Source organism: Lissotriton helveticus, chromosome 11, assembly GCF_964261635.1.
Source record: "Lissotriton helveticus chromosome 11, aLisHel1.1, whole genome shotgun sequence".
NCBI lineage: Eukaryota > Metazoa > Chordata > Amphibia > Caudata > Salamandridae > Lissotriton > Lissotriton helveticus.
Genome location: NC_136072.1, coordinates 527,151,933 through 527,166,512, shown reverse-complemented (window position 1 = coordinate 527,166,512; position 14,580 = coordinate 527,151,933). Strand labels below are relative to the sequence as shown.

The following is a 14,580-nucleotide window of genomic DNA, read 5'->3' as shown; positions in this document are numbered from 1 at the left end:
GCTAGAGTTGGTTGGAGATTTATCCACCTGTAGAACCCGTCAGTAGGGTAAGCCATGCTAAAGGTACATTTAGGATAACCATAACTAGATTTTGCCTGTATAACAAGAGCTTATGGAATGTTCTTTTCTTCAAACAGTATGTATTTAGCCATGTGTCCTCTAGGGAGTATATTTATGATGCACTCGTGTTCACTATTCTGTTGCGTGTTCTCTGTTAACTTTATGATGGTATTACTTTTTGCATCTGTCTTCTATCCTGACTTTGCTATCCTAACTGGCATCCTGTCCGGGATGCTTCCTTTGTTTTCCTCCATCCTGCACCCTTCCTCTCTCCTTCTCCGAGGCTTATCTCTTTTAAAGCCTAGGGGAGGTGTTGTAATCTGTTTTTTACTTTTGTTTGGCATCGATGTATGGTCTCTCCCTCTTACTTCGTTCTTTCCTTCCTTCCTTCATTCTTATCTTCCTTCCTTCCTCATAGTTCTTTCAATTACAGAGGGAGATGTGTTGTAATCAGCTTATACTAAAAGGTGTATTTATAGTGGTACATTGGGAGATGTGTTGTAATCTGCCCAAACCTTTATGTATAATTACAGTGGTACATTCCTCCCCCCCCCCGTCCCCTTCCTGATGGTATGTTCCACTGGAGTCTACTGTAGAATGTTGACAGCCACCCGGCAGTCTTGGAGAGTGGGTGACATAATAAAGACAAGTTCATACCTTTCTGCTGTGTCAAGAATCTTCTTTACAACACATACCCAGTCTGCGATGTGCGCCACATACAAATGGAATAATGTAATAGTTATACTTGCAAAAAAGGAATGAGTTAAAACCATTTTAACGAATGTATGCGCACATCTGTTTGCTGTGACGCTTCTGGTATATTCTATGCACAGAAGGGTAACGCTTCAAACAGTCCAAATTTCATGAACAAACCGAATTCAGTGTTATGTGTTCGGATGTAAGCAGGAGGCACTGATGTAAGCAGTGCTACAGTGGTAAGTCCTACAGCTTACATCACTGCCAACCCTACAGTTGCCACTTGTTCAGCAATATATCAGTTTTCCTTTCGTCCAGAGTAGCCGAATCTGAGCAAATAGAAGGCCTCATAGAACAATGTGCCTAGGTTACAAAATGGGAGAGGCTGGAGTTGCCGACTTTGGAACTGGGGAGCCAGGTTCAAGTCTCAGCGCCGGCTCAACACCATGTGATTCTGTGCGAATCGCTTAACCTCCCTGTGTCTGAGGAAAAAAATCAATGAATCTTTGTGTATTGTAACAGGTGCATATGTAAAGCGCGCCCAATACCTTGGGAGCAAGTCCTCGTTATATAGAACTGGAAAAGATGAAAAGAAAAACAACGTGTGCTCAATATGCGCTTTTAACATATTCAAACAGGCTCTGACTCTGTTTTAAAGACAAGACACAGTGGGTCTGTGGATAATGGTTACGACAATTTATCAATATAAATGGCTCATGCAATTTCAGGACTGGTCTTTCATTGAATTGATTTAAAAGGAAGCTCCACCAAGATAAAATCCTAGCCCTGTGACCCATGTGATATCTCCAGGTTCCTGATGTTTATATACGGTATGGAGGTTCAATGGAGGATAAACTGACCAAAAAAGTTGACTGAAAACATGATCTCTAGGCATAAGCAATCTCCATGAGTACATGTTCATCGCTCGTGTAGGCCTCCTCCATCCCGAGATGTCCGCTCTGGTGAAAGAGGCTCCTGATGACGTAAATGGACAAAAGAGGACATGCTCTGCATGGCCAGTGAAATACCCACCACTGACTTCCTCCCAAGCAGATATCTTCTAGGACAGAAGAGGCCCCCTCCTAACCCTTATATTGGCCATAGAAAAGAGTCCCATGCAGGCTGTGTTCACCAGTGACTTGTTGTGTGACCAACTACCAAGTGGATAAGACATACAAGACCATCGCCGCTCACCTTACTTAAGCTCACTCAAATATCTACAAAGGAAAATATTTTTTTTTCCCCACCAGCAAGACCTTTTAATTTAATGTTGGGTGGGAAGTGGTCAGTCAGGACACAGGGGAGGTAAGTGGCTGTTAAATTTTTAAATAAGTACAAGTTTTAATGCATTTTTAATGATATTTTAGACCTGGGCGGGAGCATAGAAAGCCCAGGAAGAGCAAGAAGCAAGGGCGCGTAAAAGGCTACACTACGTTTGGGTAGTGAATGGTAGGCCGAAGGAGAAAGAATAATTTGAAGCAGACGTAATATATAAACAGTACAGCTCATACAAGTTAGATCTTTGGAACGGCGCCAAGAAAGGCAAAGTCAAGGAAACTATGCAAAGATGGATCAAAAGATTACGATGAGTTGGAAATGGTGTCAGTTGATGAAGGGCCTGAAGGGGCGACCACAAAAACACCCGTGAAAATTGACAAAAGCGGTGTGAGGAAAGTTACAAAGAAACCCACCTCAGTCAATAAAACACACGGTTGTGGGAAAGAAGGTGGTTTAGTGTCCAAGTCAATAAATGACTTTGTGGGGAAGCACTTTAAGAGGACACTTACACCGGGAAGAGGCCAAGTTCAAGTCCAAGAAAGGAATAATGAGCCATTTAGTGCAGAGGATGTGATGGAGACTGTTGACTCCTCCATCACACAGAGTGATATAAGTCATATTGACCGCCGTCTGGAACCCAGACACTCGTCTTCAGCTCGGATTTTTTCGTAGTTGGGGGTTGAGGATGAGGATATGGCAGGGAATGGGTCTAAAGAGGCGGGGACTCACATTGATTTAACAAACTCTGCTATAGGTTCTATATTGGAAAAAAGTACGGAGCACGCAGGTAATCAAAGCCCTAAACCCATGGACTCTGAAAATGAAATGCTACGGAATGGTACGTTGGGCTTGGATATCACGTCATCGTCCTCTGCTTCAATGTTGGACATTATGTTAGAAGTATCTGTATTAAATAACACCCTGTTAAATAACCATTATTGATGGCCTATAAAGCAATGATCCCCCCGCAACTCCAGTGCTTAGGATAAGAATTGGTATTAACCCGGCTGTGATTAATAGTGCTATAAAATCTGGATTCATTCAACAAGATGGTAAATGTATATGTAAAATAGGGATGAAATGCAATATTTTACACATTGTATTGGATTGTGAACATTTTTTTAGAGTTACATAAATTAATCCTTTGTCCGATCTTTTTAAAGTATAATGTAAGGGCGCGTTTACAAGCATGGGAGCTTCTTGCGGAAATGGAAAATTTAGATATTGCGATAGCCATTGGGAAATGTATGCAGGGTGTATATAAGTTCCCTGCTGCGTTAGAGATTTAAGTGCAGAAAGGTGGGTTATAATCTAAAAAGTAATTTTATTAATGGTTAAATTGTTAGGAATTAATTTTTAATGTTACCATGATTTTATGCTAAAATGTTTTATGTGTAGATTCTTTTAAATATAAATGTATGAGCTGTTGCTTAAAGACTGAATGGTCTAAATAAACTTGTTTTTTAACTGAAAACTGAACTGAATTCAGTGTTATGTGTTCAGACGTAAGCAGGAGGCACTGATGTAAGCAGTGCTACAGTGGTAAGTCGTACAGCTTACATCACTGCCAACCCTACAGTTGCCACTTGTTCAGCAATATATCAGTTTTCCTTTCTTCCAGAGTAGCCGAATTTGAGCAAATAGAAGGCCTCATAGAACAATGTGCCTAGGTTACAAAATGGGAGAGGCCCGAGTTGCCGACTTTGGAACTGGGGAGCCAGGTTCGAGTCTCAGCGCCGGCTCAACACCATGTGATTCTGGCCGAATCTCTTAACCTCCCTGTGTCTGGGGAAAAAAAATCAATGAATCTTTTGTATTGTAACAGGTGCTTATGTAAAGCGCGACCAATACCTTGGGATCAAGTCCTCGTTATATAGAACTGGAAAAGATGAAAAGAAAAACAACGTGTGCTCGATATGCGCTTTTAACATATTCAAACAGGCTCTGACTCTGTTTTAGAGACAAGACACAGTGGGTCTGTGGATAATGGTTACGACAATTTATCAATATAAATGGCTCATGCAATTTCAGGACTGGTCTTTCATTGAATTGATTTAAAAGGAAGCTCCACCAAGATAAAATCCTAGCCCTGTGACCCCATGTGATGTCTCCAGGTTCCTGATGTTTATATACGATATGTAGGTTCAATGGAGGATAAACTGACCAGAAAAGTTGACTGAAAACATGATCTCTAGGCATAAGCAACCTCCATGAGTACATGTTCATCGCTCGTGTAGGCCTCCTCCATCCCGAGATGTCCGCTCTGGTGAAAGAGGCTCCTGATGACGTAAATGGACAAAAGAGGACATGCTCTGCATGGCCAGTGAAATACCCACCACTGACTTCCTCCCAAGCAGATATCTTCTAGGACAGAGGAGGCCCCCTCCTAACCCTTATATTGGCCATAGAATATAGTCCCATGCAGGCTGTGTTCACAAGTGACTTGTTGTTTGACCAACTACCTAGTGGATAAGACATACAAGACCAACGCCGCTACCCTTACTTAAGCTCACTCAAATATCTACAAAGGAAAATATATTTTTTCCCCCTCCAACAAGACCTTTTAATTTAATGTTGGGTGGGAAGCGGCCCAAAGGAATTAAGGTCACTCTGGATGGGTTCCCAGTTGAAATGCAACAACAGAATGTTTAGACATTTCCTGCTGAGAGACCCAGACTACCGCGACCTACATAAAAAGTCTCTAAAATTGCTTTGATATTCCTGCTTGCTGACCATAGTTCGTTGGTCAAACACATAGCCGAATGAAGCTCGGAGGCACAGGGCAACTCTGTAGGAACTTAGCTTGTGTGTGGTATCCGTAACAGCTCATTAATTCAGAAATATTCATCCAATACATTTGAACTCAGAGGTCATTGGAGTAAAGTACAACGAGAATGGGAGATTGTGGAGGGAGCTTGGTGCTACACTGCAAACTCTTAAATGTGCCACCTCCGCACTTTAACACCTACCTCTTGCCCTATCCCTTGGTATTATATGCACAGCATAGCTGGCTGAACAAATATCTTGCACACAAAAAATCCCAGAACAAATGCACACCTCAGTTTTCCTTAATACTTGCAAAGTAATCCTAGCAGAATTCGGGATGGGAGCACTATCAAAGGTCACTCTCGATCTGAGGTCACAATACTTCATAATATCATTTTATACGCTCTAACCCTGGCAGTAACTAGAGTTTAAGCTACTGGCATTGTAAATTACAATGCCTTTTATTTATGCCTTTAAAAACAAAACAAAAATAAAAGGCATTGTTATTTCCAATAGCAGCCTTTTTTTCTACAATACAGACGTTTATTCATTACCCTATTAAAACCCAGTTACTAAAGCAACATGCCGTTTTCTGTAACAACTGTCACTTTTAGCACTGCGACATCTAAAACATTGGAACATAATGCCACATAAAAATAGAATAAATAATGCACCACGGACGCTTTGAAAAAGAAATAGATAAAAATCAATGCCATTTACAATACCAACAACTTTAAACTTTGCTAATGCGAGACCTATTGCATTGCAAATGCTTGTTTAGTTTGAGAGGGCGAGTACCGGCACTTCTCAAGACAGTCAAGTCAGACATAATACTTTTAATTTGAGATTCCCAGCACTTCTCAGAAACAACCAGGTACTCTGGTACGGAGTACCTGCATTTCTATTTTCCCATTTCAATTACTGAATATAACTTTCTACTTAAGAATCTTGTCCGAGCCTTTGCAGAACGTTAAAACGTGAACAGATGGCCGGTATTCAAAGCGGGGAAGCAGCCCCAGCTGCCGTACCTGTAAGACATTGCAAGGTACAGAATCCTTACCCACGATTGGCCTGTCGTTGAGGGGGCCCCGGAGAGGCAGCGCCTTTGCTGCTGCGGAGGACAGCAGAGCTAATGTCAACACAGCGGCCCACAGGAAAGCCATCTTTCAGGTCCCTCTCCGTGCACGAATCCGATGTCACTCGCTTCTTTTTCTAGCCTCGCAGGTGTCACTTGACTCTGAGGTAACCGAGGATTGCGATGGTTTTGGCAATCCCCCAGTCCTCAGAAACACCTCTTCCCGTTCAGGCGCAAGCGCGCGCCTAGATGCTGGATTCGAAGCTCCTACATAGACGACATTTGGATTCGGTAATAGATGCGAAAGGGTTGTTTTATTGTATTATTTGCAGGATTGCTTCTGTTTTGTCACGTTGTAGATATATCGCCGTGAAGCACTTTGAGCACGTCAAATCCTTCGATTGGTCATCCTCAGCATGTTCAACCACAGATGGGCACTGCAGACCAGTCTTTTAAACGGAGGGTACGCCAATGTGTCTGCACGCGCTGCGTATCCTGCGTCCGGTTGTTAGAAAACAGCGCTACAGACATTGCTTCCGTAAGCAGGCTTTTATCTGCCAGTGTTTGTTACGGAAGAGGTGCTGACTCAGAGAGGAAGTGGTGTGATTTTTTTTTTTTTTGCTGCGTGGAGCCGCGAGCCTTTTGGGAACTTCCCACCTCGTTAAAAGAAGGCATTAGTTGTCAAAGGGCAGACTTTGTTCTCTCACGCACGTACGTGCTGCTTCGGGCTCCTGTTGTAAACAAGGAAGTTGCATTGAAAAGAAAACTTTATTTCAATTACATCAAGGCCAATGCGCTCAGTTATCTCTCAACCACTATCCTCCATTCCTTAAAAGGTATAGCGCTTTGAGATTTCAGCTTTATTGCAATACAATTCCTGGCTACTCGAGGCTCCAAGAACAAAACATGTGGCTTATTCACAAAGGCATTATGAGTGAGTTTTATCATATTTTAATCTTTTACATAAATCTCTTTCTTGGCCCCAAAACATCTGTCAAATAAATAATATACAAATATTCACGGAATAGTCAAACAATTAGTACAAACAGAAAAGACTGTGCCTTTTTTGCATTTTTACTAATGAGGATTTCGGGTTGATTCACAAAGACCTGTCAGAGTATGTAAACGAGTACTACCTGTACTTGTAGATTCCTTTTGTGAATCGGCCGCTTGCTTTGTCCTACTCCATGTACATTTATACAGCGTTGGAAGGGAAGTCCCATTACATAGCGGGTGTTGGTTGGGGGCCTGAAACTGAATATAAACATTGGCGGAGGATAACCATTTTGCTCTGCGAAGCATGCTGTATTGGAGTATGGACTTGTAGGCCCGCTCGCTCTCCCCCCATATTTGTCATTGGCTTGTGTCATTGTCCTTTGTAAATGCTGGCATCTGATTCGTTAATAGGCTTGTTAGTCCCACCTTAATACCGCTTTGTCTTCATTTGTAACCTCCCATGAGGACTGGCCCTTTTACTTCGGTTGTTATATGGTACGTCTTATTTAGTCTGTTAGCACAAATTTCTTTAATGAGTTTCTCCTACTGCATGCACGACATGCTTTCCTGCAACATTCAGTGCACCATGCGCGCTTTCACTTTCCAAGCAGCTCAGGACAATAGCGGCCGCTTCTTTGAAATGCAATAAGTCTCACATTTCCAAAGGTTTAAGATATTGGTATTGTAAATAACAATGCCTTTTATTTATGTGTTAATTATCAAAACAGATCAATAAAAGGCATTGTCATTTACAATGGCAATAGCTTAAACTTTCGCAAATGCGAGACCTATTGCATTGCGAATGCTTGTTTTTAAAGTTTTAAAAGGTGGGCTAAAGCCATTTTGACCAGAGACATCTGTGTCACCAACTTAAATAGTAATTAGTTTAGTCTGTTTATGCATTTTATTTAGTGGATGGGTATAATTTAGGCCAACCAGTTAGCTGATATTAGTGGTCATTCAGATTTCCAGATCTCTGTTTTTTGAGACCTTATGAGCACAGTCTTGCAGTAATCCGGGCAGAGAGTCGGGCACAGTTCCTGTCAATATTACCTCAGTCTTTTCTTGGTTAATTTTATATCTTCGTCTTGCTGAAAATTTGAAGATTGAATCTAAGGCTCTTAGGACGTTGATCGAATCTGGTGCCAAATACAGAGCCACATCATTAGTATGTAATTTGATTTTTGACTCTCTAGTGACACAAGTACATATTTGCGCCTCCCTTCTTAATTTTATGGCAACTGGCTTTATAAAAAAAGTGAGAAAGAAAGAGAGACAAGATATTCCTTTTGTCAGGTGCAATATATCTTATGTTTCAATGTTTTATTAACGAATAGCCAGGCCAAGCCCCAGAATACATGCTCGCGATTGACTTTTTGAGGTGGGAAAGTGTCCTAATTCTACGGAGGGTTGTGCATACAAACTCACAGATCACAAGGTTGAAAGCCTTTTTGACATCTGACAAAGTAATGAAACTCTGTCGCCCACTCCCCCCTTAACCCTCAGATAAGGTATGTCCCTAACCAGAAAATGGGTCTACACGAAGATTGTGCACCCCAAGAGAAATCCCGAGTCGTCATTTCCTACCATGCCTCCATCCACCAATGCAAAAGGATTAAAGAAAATCTACATGAAAAGCTTTAAATCTGAATGAGGGACATGGTAAGGTAATTTGAACCACAGTTCGTAGGATCCCTTTGTGGTTTTACAAAAACACAAAGGATGCCCTGATAGAAAGTTGCCAGACATGAGCCTTCCATCAAAATGTTATCAAGTAGCTTCAAAAGCTGAGGTCCTAATTCTGATTTAAAACAATCATGTAGTTCACTGCTGAAACTGTTGGGGCGGGGCCTGGTGCTTTAACTGGCATCAACCTTTATTAGTTATCTATACCTCATTTTGGTGAATGCGAACAGCTAGTGAATCTCTTGTTTAAAAATAAGATTATTATTTAGGATGGGTATCTAACTTAATTATCATGCCATTTATCCAGATGGATTTTATTGGGGGGACAATGTTTTTAAATATATGTTTGGGTAAAATTTAGTAAAAGCTGTTCAACTTTTACAAAACCTCAGAGCCAGATTCCGGGTTTAAGACAGCGAACATTTCTTATTCTGTTTGCTGATTTCTAGCTTGTTATGCAGTCTGAACTCCTTACAGTGACTGTCCTCCTCTCGAATGATCTCTGTTCGGGACAAAACAACCACCATGAGAACGCAAGTAACAGACATTTGGACTCTTTATAAAAATATTGGGATTATGATGCCTGAAAGGGATAATCAATGCTTGAATATCATTTACATACGTCTCAAAAATGAAATTGCTCTTGCACATTAAATGTTAGTTGACATACGCCCTTTTGAGTTAAAGCTGGACTTTAAGTCTGTTTTGATAGCAAAGAACGCTGATAAACGAAACCATGCACATGCGTTTCCACTATGCAAAGCCACTTTGATTATACACAAGGTAGTTAAACTTCTCACAAAAGTCTCTGTGAAGTGATTTAAAGTGTATGGCACTCGCTATAGTGTTTAATTCCTGTATAATTCTCTTAGCCCTGAAGAAGTCACAGGATATTGTGTCTATATGACAACGAAACACGTGTTGGCTAAGGAACTTAGGCTAAGAACCTAACAACAGTACAAAAGACAAAAATAAAAGAAGAAAAATAAGAAAACGAAAAATGTTTGCTTTTCCATTATATACTGTGTATTCATTGTATTTGCGTGTGCTGGAGGATCTTGTCGAAGTAACAGACATTTTGGATCCTGACTGATTTAGTGGAGCTGCACTATACACTGTGGCACAGCGTTGCTCCAGAGACATTCATGCTGCCGATGGAGCAAGGTCTCTGTAAGGACACTCAGGGGAGTCACCGGCGAGACCAATGATGACAAAGTGTAGCCCTTCATTTCCTGGGCTTGTGTGAAGAGTGGTCTGGAGGCTCCATAGGGTAGATGACGAAAACTCCTGTGCACTGAAGTAACAAACTGGTGGTTGCCAGTGGCTGTTGTAGGCGGAAGCCTTCATGTCCATTGATGAGGAAGTCCAAGTAGCAGCAGATACTGTGGAGTGCTGCTGTTTGAGGGAGGACGCAGGAGGAGAGAGAAGGAAGCATTGCCAAATAAGCCAGAATCAGACGAGCAGGGCCCAAAGGGATGCTACACTTTACAAGACATGCAGCTAGAGAGAAGGCTCAGTAATGTGGTGTTCCCTCTCTTTTTCCTGTCACTTAGATGAGCTGTTCAATATGTTTGTTTGGTTAGCTGAACTGTTGAGCTGTTAGGAAAAAAGGAGTCTTGTTTTTCCCTGGAACAGTTATACAGATGAGAACAGTTGTGCAACCCTGTTTAGGAGCCAATGAGCAGGTACAATCTGTCCTATTGTTTGGCTGGGGGTAAAGGGAGAGAGGGAAAAAAGAAGCAAAATGGCCATAATGCTGACCACACATCTGCTCCGGGAATCACCCTGTTGGTCAAGAGTGATGGCCACATAGTTCTCCATTGAAAGACACAAGCAGGGGGGGAGGGGGCGTGCTGCAATATTGAAGCCTTCTAGACCTAAATAAATCTCTTAAAGACAATGGCAGACAAGGGTTTAAGATGCTCCTCCAGCCAGAGGGCCCAAGTGAACTCCTTCTACATAGCATGGCGGCTAAATGTGCTCACACCTACAAAGACACAAGACAGTACCTGAGGTTTCTATATATCACTCTTTACCTTCCCCCTCATGCTCCTCTCTTGACAGATCTGCTTAATTTTTTTCCAGATCTCAGAGTTGGAGCATCATAGTCAGAGGTGCACCAATTTTAGAATCACCCTGGCAGAGAAACGTCCTTTGCGTGATGACTAGATTAGGGTCTCACAAGCGTTCAATATGAGGGGATCCTCCTGTGAAATCCAAGTCTGAGGCAACACCAAATGAAAAAGTACTCAATGAGACCACAACGTTCTAAACTCAAAATCCAGTCTGCCCCAGGGAGTCTTAGAAGAGGAGTCAGTTGATTCTAAGATGAGAAACAGGTCAGAAGTAGAACTGGGTAGTCTCATTTTCATGGCGGATATGGACCTTTTGTTGGGACCAATCTCTCATCAGGATCGTGCACTACTGTACCCCCTCACTTCATCACCAACCCAAGGGATGCCTTTGGGTATAATTCTGTGGGCTTCTGGATACCTTTATGACAGAATCTCTGCTCTCTGATATTCACTGATCCCAATCCCTCCCAGCCACTAAGAATGAATATTAAAGACAGCAGGATTGCCGAAGTAAAATTCATGCAGCAAAATGGCTAAAACTGACTCATTGGAAGCTCCCATGTCTCTGTCTTCATTTGGAAATGGTAGAAGCGGCACTGGTCAGTGCTTTGGAAATGCCTCTGATGGCAAGAACTAAGGACCTCAGTTGGTAACACGATAGCGATGAGCTGCTCTGAGCCCAGGAGATTGTTTCATGGGCAAGGAGCAAACTATTATTTGCAACTTTAGCTGCCAAAGGCCATCACCCCTTAGAGGGTTCTAAGGAATAAGAAAATAAAAGAATATCCTGTTTTAGCAAGAGGATCCAGATTCTAAAAACAGCACTGCTCATCCAAGTCTGTTTATACAACCTGAAGTCTCTTACTTCAACTTTGATAATCCTGCTAAATTGGAAACGTCAGTGGACCGAACTTCCAGTGGCATTAAGAATTTCTGTGGAATACCCCTTTCTCCACCTCCTAGGCTAAAATCAGCAAATGGGTTATGGAGGACAATCACTCTAGAATGTCCAATATCTGAACGGTTGGTATCCCAAGTGGTAAGGGCAAGGAGAGCAACAAAATGTCATATACCTTGTGGAGGAAAACCTGTCAATACATTGAGAGATTTTGGGGAGTGGGTTTGGGGTGATTGCAAAACTTGTGGAACCAGCAACATACAGTCCAGTTGAGCAAGTGAGAGAGGGATGGAGGGTGGTCTGGGTGAAGGAGCTGAGATAAGTCACAGGTGTTGCAAAACTGTTGAAATTATGTAATAATTCATATCGGTTTAAAATTGTTGCTTAGTGTGAATGGGATAACAAATTGAAAAAATATTGGTATGCGATTCACATATTTAAGATGCATGCATCTTAAATATGTGAATATCACATATTGTGATCATGTTGCAAGAAACTCATATTGTCAGGTTTCGGGAACCCCCTACGAAGAGCTACTCAGAATTCGGGCGATGTAATAAAATGTCCACCTCTTGACATCCCCAACTCAGATAGTAATCACAGAGTATTAAGGTGGTCAAGCGAGGAAAGGGAATAGGGAAGGAGCAGCTGGGAAATGGGAGACCTGTAAGAGAGAAGGAATAGCATGAAATACAATCCAGAACAATCCTACACTCATATGATCTCGCTATGACTAATCCGTATCTGAATCATACAATTGTATAATGCATCACACCTTTAGACAGTAACTGGTAGTCACAATCCTCTTGGCATACTCCTAGGATAGAGAAAGACAATATTATAAAGGCTCTTTCTTTCCTATCACCACTAATATTACTGAATATAACAAACCACATTCCAACATACCATTTGTGAAAATAAAGGGAGCCAATCCAGGAAGATAAAAAGAAACAAAAAGCACTACATCATTGGCTGTCCTCTCAATCCATAAGTCTGGATAGCAGCACAGTTATAAAAATTTCCTCTGAATTTTCAAGTGATATAATACAAAGCAAAAAAGCACAATGGAACCATGGAAACGCTTAGTCAGTTAAGGCATCACCATAACCCTGTCAGGCCACTTACTACTATAAAATAATAGGAGAATATCACAATCCTTTTGTTAATAGTCAAATTCTGCTTCCTACCTGGAAGTGGAGAAGTCCAGCAAATAAAAGAGAAAGGATATGGCAGTTCAGAGCCGAGCACTGAAGTGATAATCCTCCTTACCATTGCTAAATGCTTGTAAGAATACAGAGATAACAGCCTTCTCCTAGGTCACCTCTGCTTGCCAAATTGAAGGGAAGAAACAAATGGGAAAGCAAGTCGATGAGTCTGCTAGGCGGAAGCCGAAGAATTCATGGCAACCTCGCTGAGCGCCCTGCACTTGGGAGAAATCTCGAGGAATCCAAAACCCGAAACCCTGCAAGTTACCCGCGGAGCAGGCCTCCGATACAAAATGAAGAATTACGCACAAGGCTAATGTGTGCTGGTGATATTTAAACTCAACTCCTCCCTTTCCTATCGCCCTGACGTCTGGGCGTTGCAGCCTTGCCAAGTTGAATTCCAGGAAGGCCCCAACTGGCTCATATCCTGACAGAACGCCTCCCTCCCAGACGCCTCCTAGAGACAGGCTTAATGGGATACCTCAAAAAGAATGAGCGCACCTCAGATGGTGCGTGAACATTGCCACACGGTTCCCAAGAGTCATCTTTGGAGGAGTAACCCATCCAGGACACCAGATACCACAGCTTGCCCCGTCTGTATTTTGAATCCAGGATACGACTGACTTCATATTCCAGATGCCCATCTCGCACCACCAGAGGGACTGCCCGACATCCAGCCCCTCATGCCGGATTCAAACAATTCTACAATGATACTGGATGGATACGAAAATTGGCCGGCAGCTGTAGTTGATAGGCCAGAGGATTGATTCTCTTCAGTACTGTGTATGGATCAATGTACCTGGGATGGAATATGTTTCGCACCCTGAAACGTATATTCCGTGTAGACAAACAAACACAGTCACTGGGTTGATAAAGGGGACCATCCTTACGTTGTCGATCAGCCCACTTCTTATAGGACTATTTTGCTTTGGTCAAATGGATGCCAATCCTTTTGTGCACAGCTTGCAAGTGTCTCACATGTTTAATCACTGATGGATGAGCTGCCATCTCGCAATGGATGGATACCAGTAGCACTCTAGCATGAAACCCATAATTGGCGAAGAACGGGGTCTCTCCAGTAGAACTGTGCAAGGCAGTATTGTAAGCTAACTCAGCCTGTCATAACAACCCCACCCAGGAATCATTGGCCTCTTTCGAATGGCAGCAGAAGTATTGTTTGAGGGTTTGGTTTAATCTCTCAGTTTGTCCATCCATCTGCAGATGGAAGCTGGTGGAAAGCGCAGAGTCTATTTGTAGTGACTTGCACCACATTTTCCAGAATCTCACTATGAATTGGGGGCCCCTGTCGGACACAATGACTCCAGGTATGCCATGTAACCGGATTTCATGAGTTAGTAATAGCTGAGCTGTTTGCCCTGCTGTAGGTAAAGTGTTACACAGAATGAAATGTTCCATCTTGGTGAGACTGTCTACCATGACCAGAATAGCGGTACACCCTTGATCTTTTGGCAACCCTGTGATGAAGTCCATGCTGATATTTTGCCGTGGTGTGGGTATTGTCATCGACCTTCATGTTTGTTTTGCATGTTCTCCTTTAGCCCCAGGGCATGTCTCACATTGCAATATCCAACACCTTACATCCTCATACAACGAATACCACCAGAAGTGACATTGGTTCAAGTGTTTGTTCTTTAGGCACCCCTGATGTCCAGCTAGAACCGATTCATGAGTCCAGTGAAAAGCCTTTAACCGGAGCTCCTGAGTTGGTAGGTATAGTTTGTTCCTGAAAAAGGGAAGACCTTGCGTAAGCTTTTAATGACTATCGCTTTCCGCCCATCTCCTCCAAAAGTCAGAGGACTTATGCTTTTTACTTCCTCCAGGAAG

General features: G+C 42.3%; 1 protein-coding gene across 1 annotated transcript in view; it reads right to left on the bottom strand.

Annotated features, from left to right (window-relative positions):
- The window catches only part of LOC144791485 (gamma-glutamyl hydrolase-like), a 144,409-nt gene extending 137,946 nt beyond the window's left edge, over positions 1 to 6,463 (bottom strand). The window contains exon 1 of the mRNA XM_078666179.1: positions 5,861 to 6,463. Within this exon, the coding sequence (XP_078522305.1) occupies positions 5,861 to 5,963 (103 nt within the window). The 5' untranslated portion in view covers positions 5,964 to 6,463. The remainder of the gene's footprint in view (positions 1 to 5,860) is intronic.
- Positions 6,464 to 14,580: the final 8,117 nt, after the last annotated feature.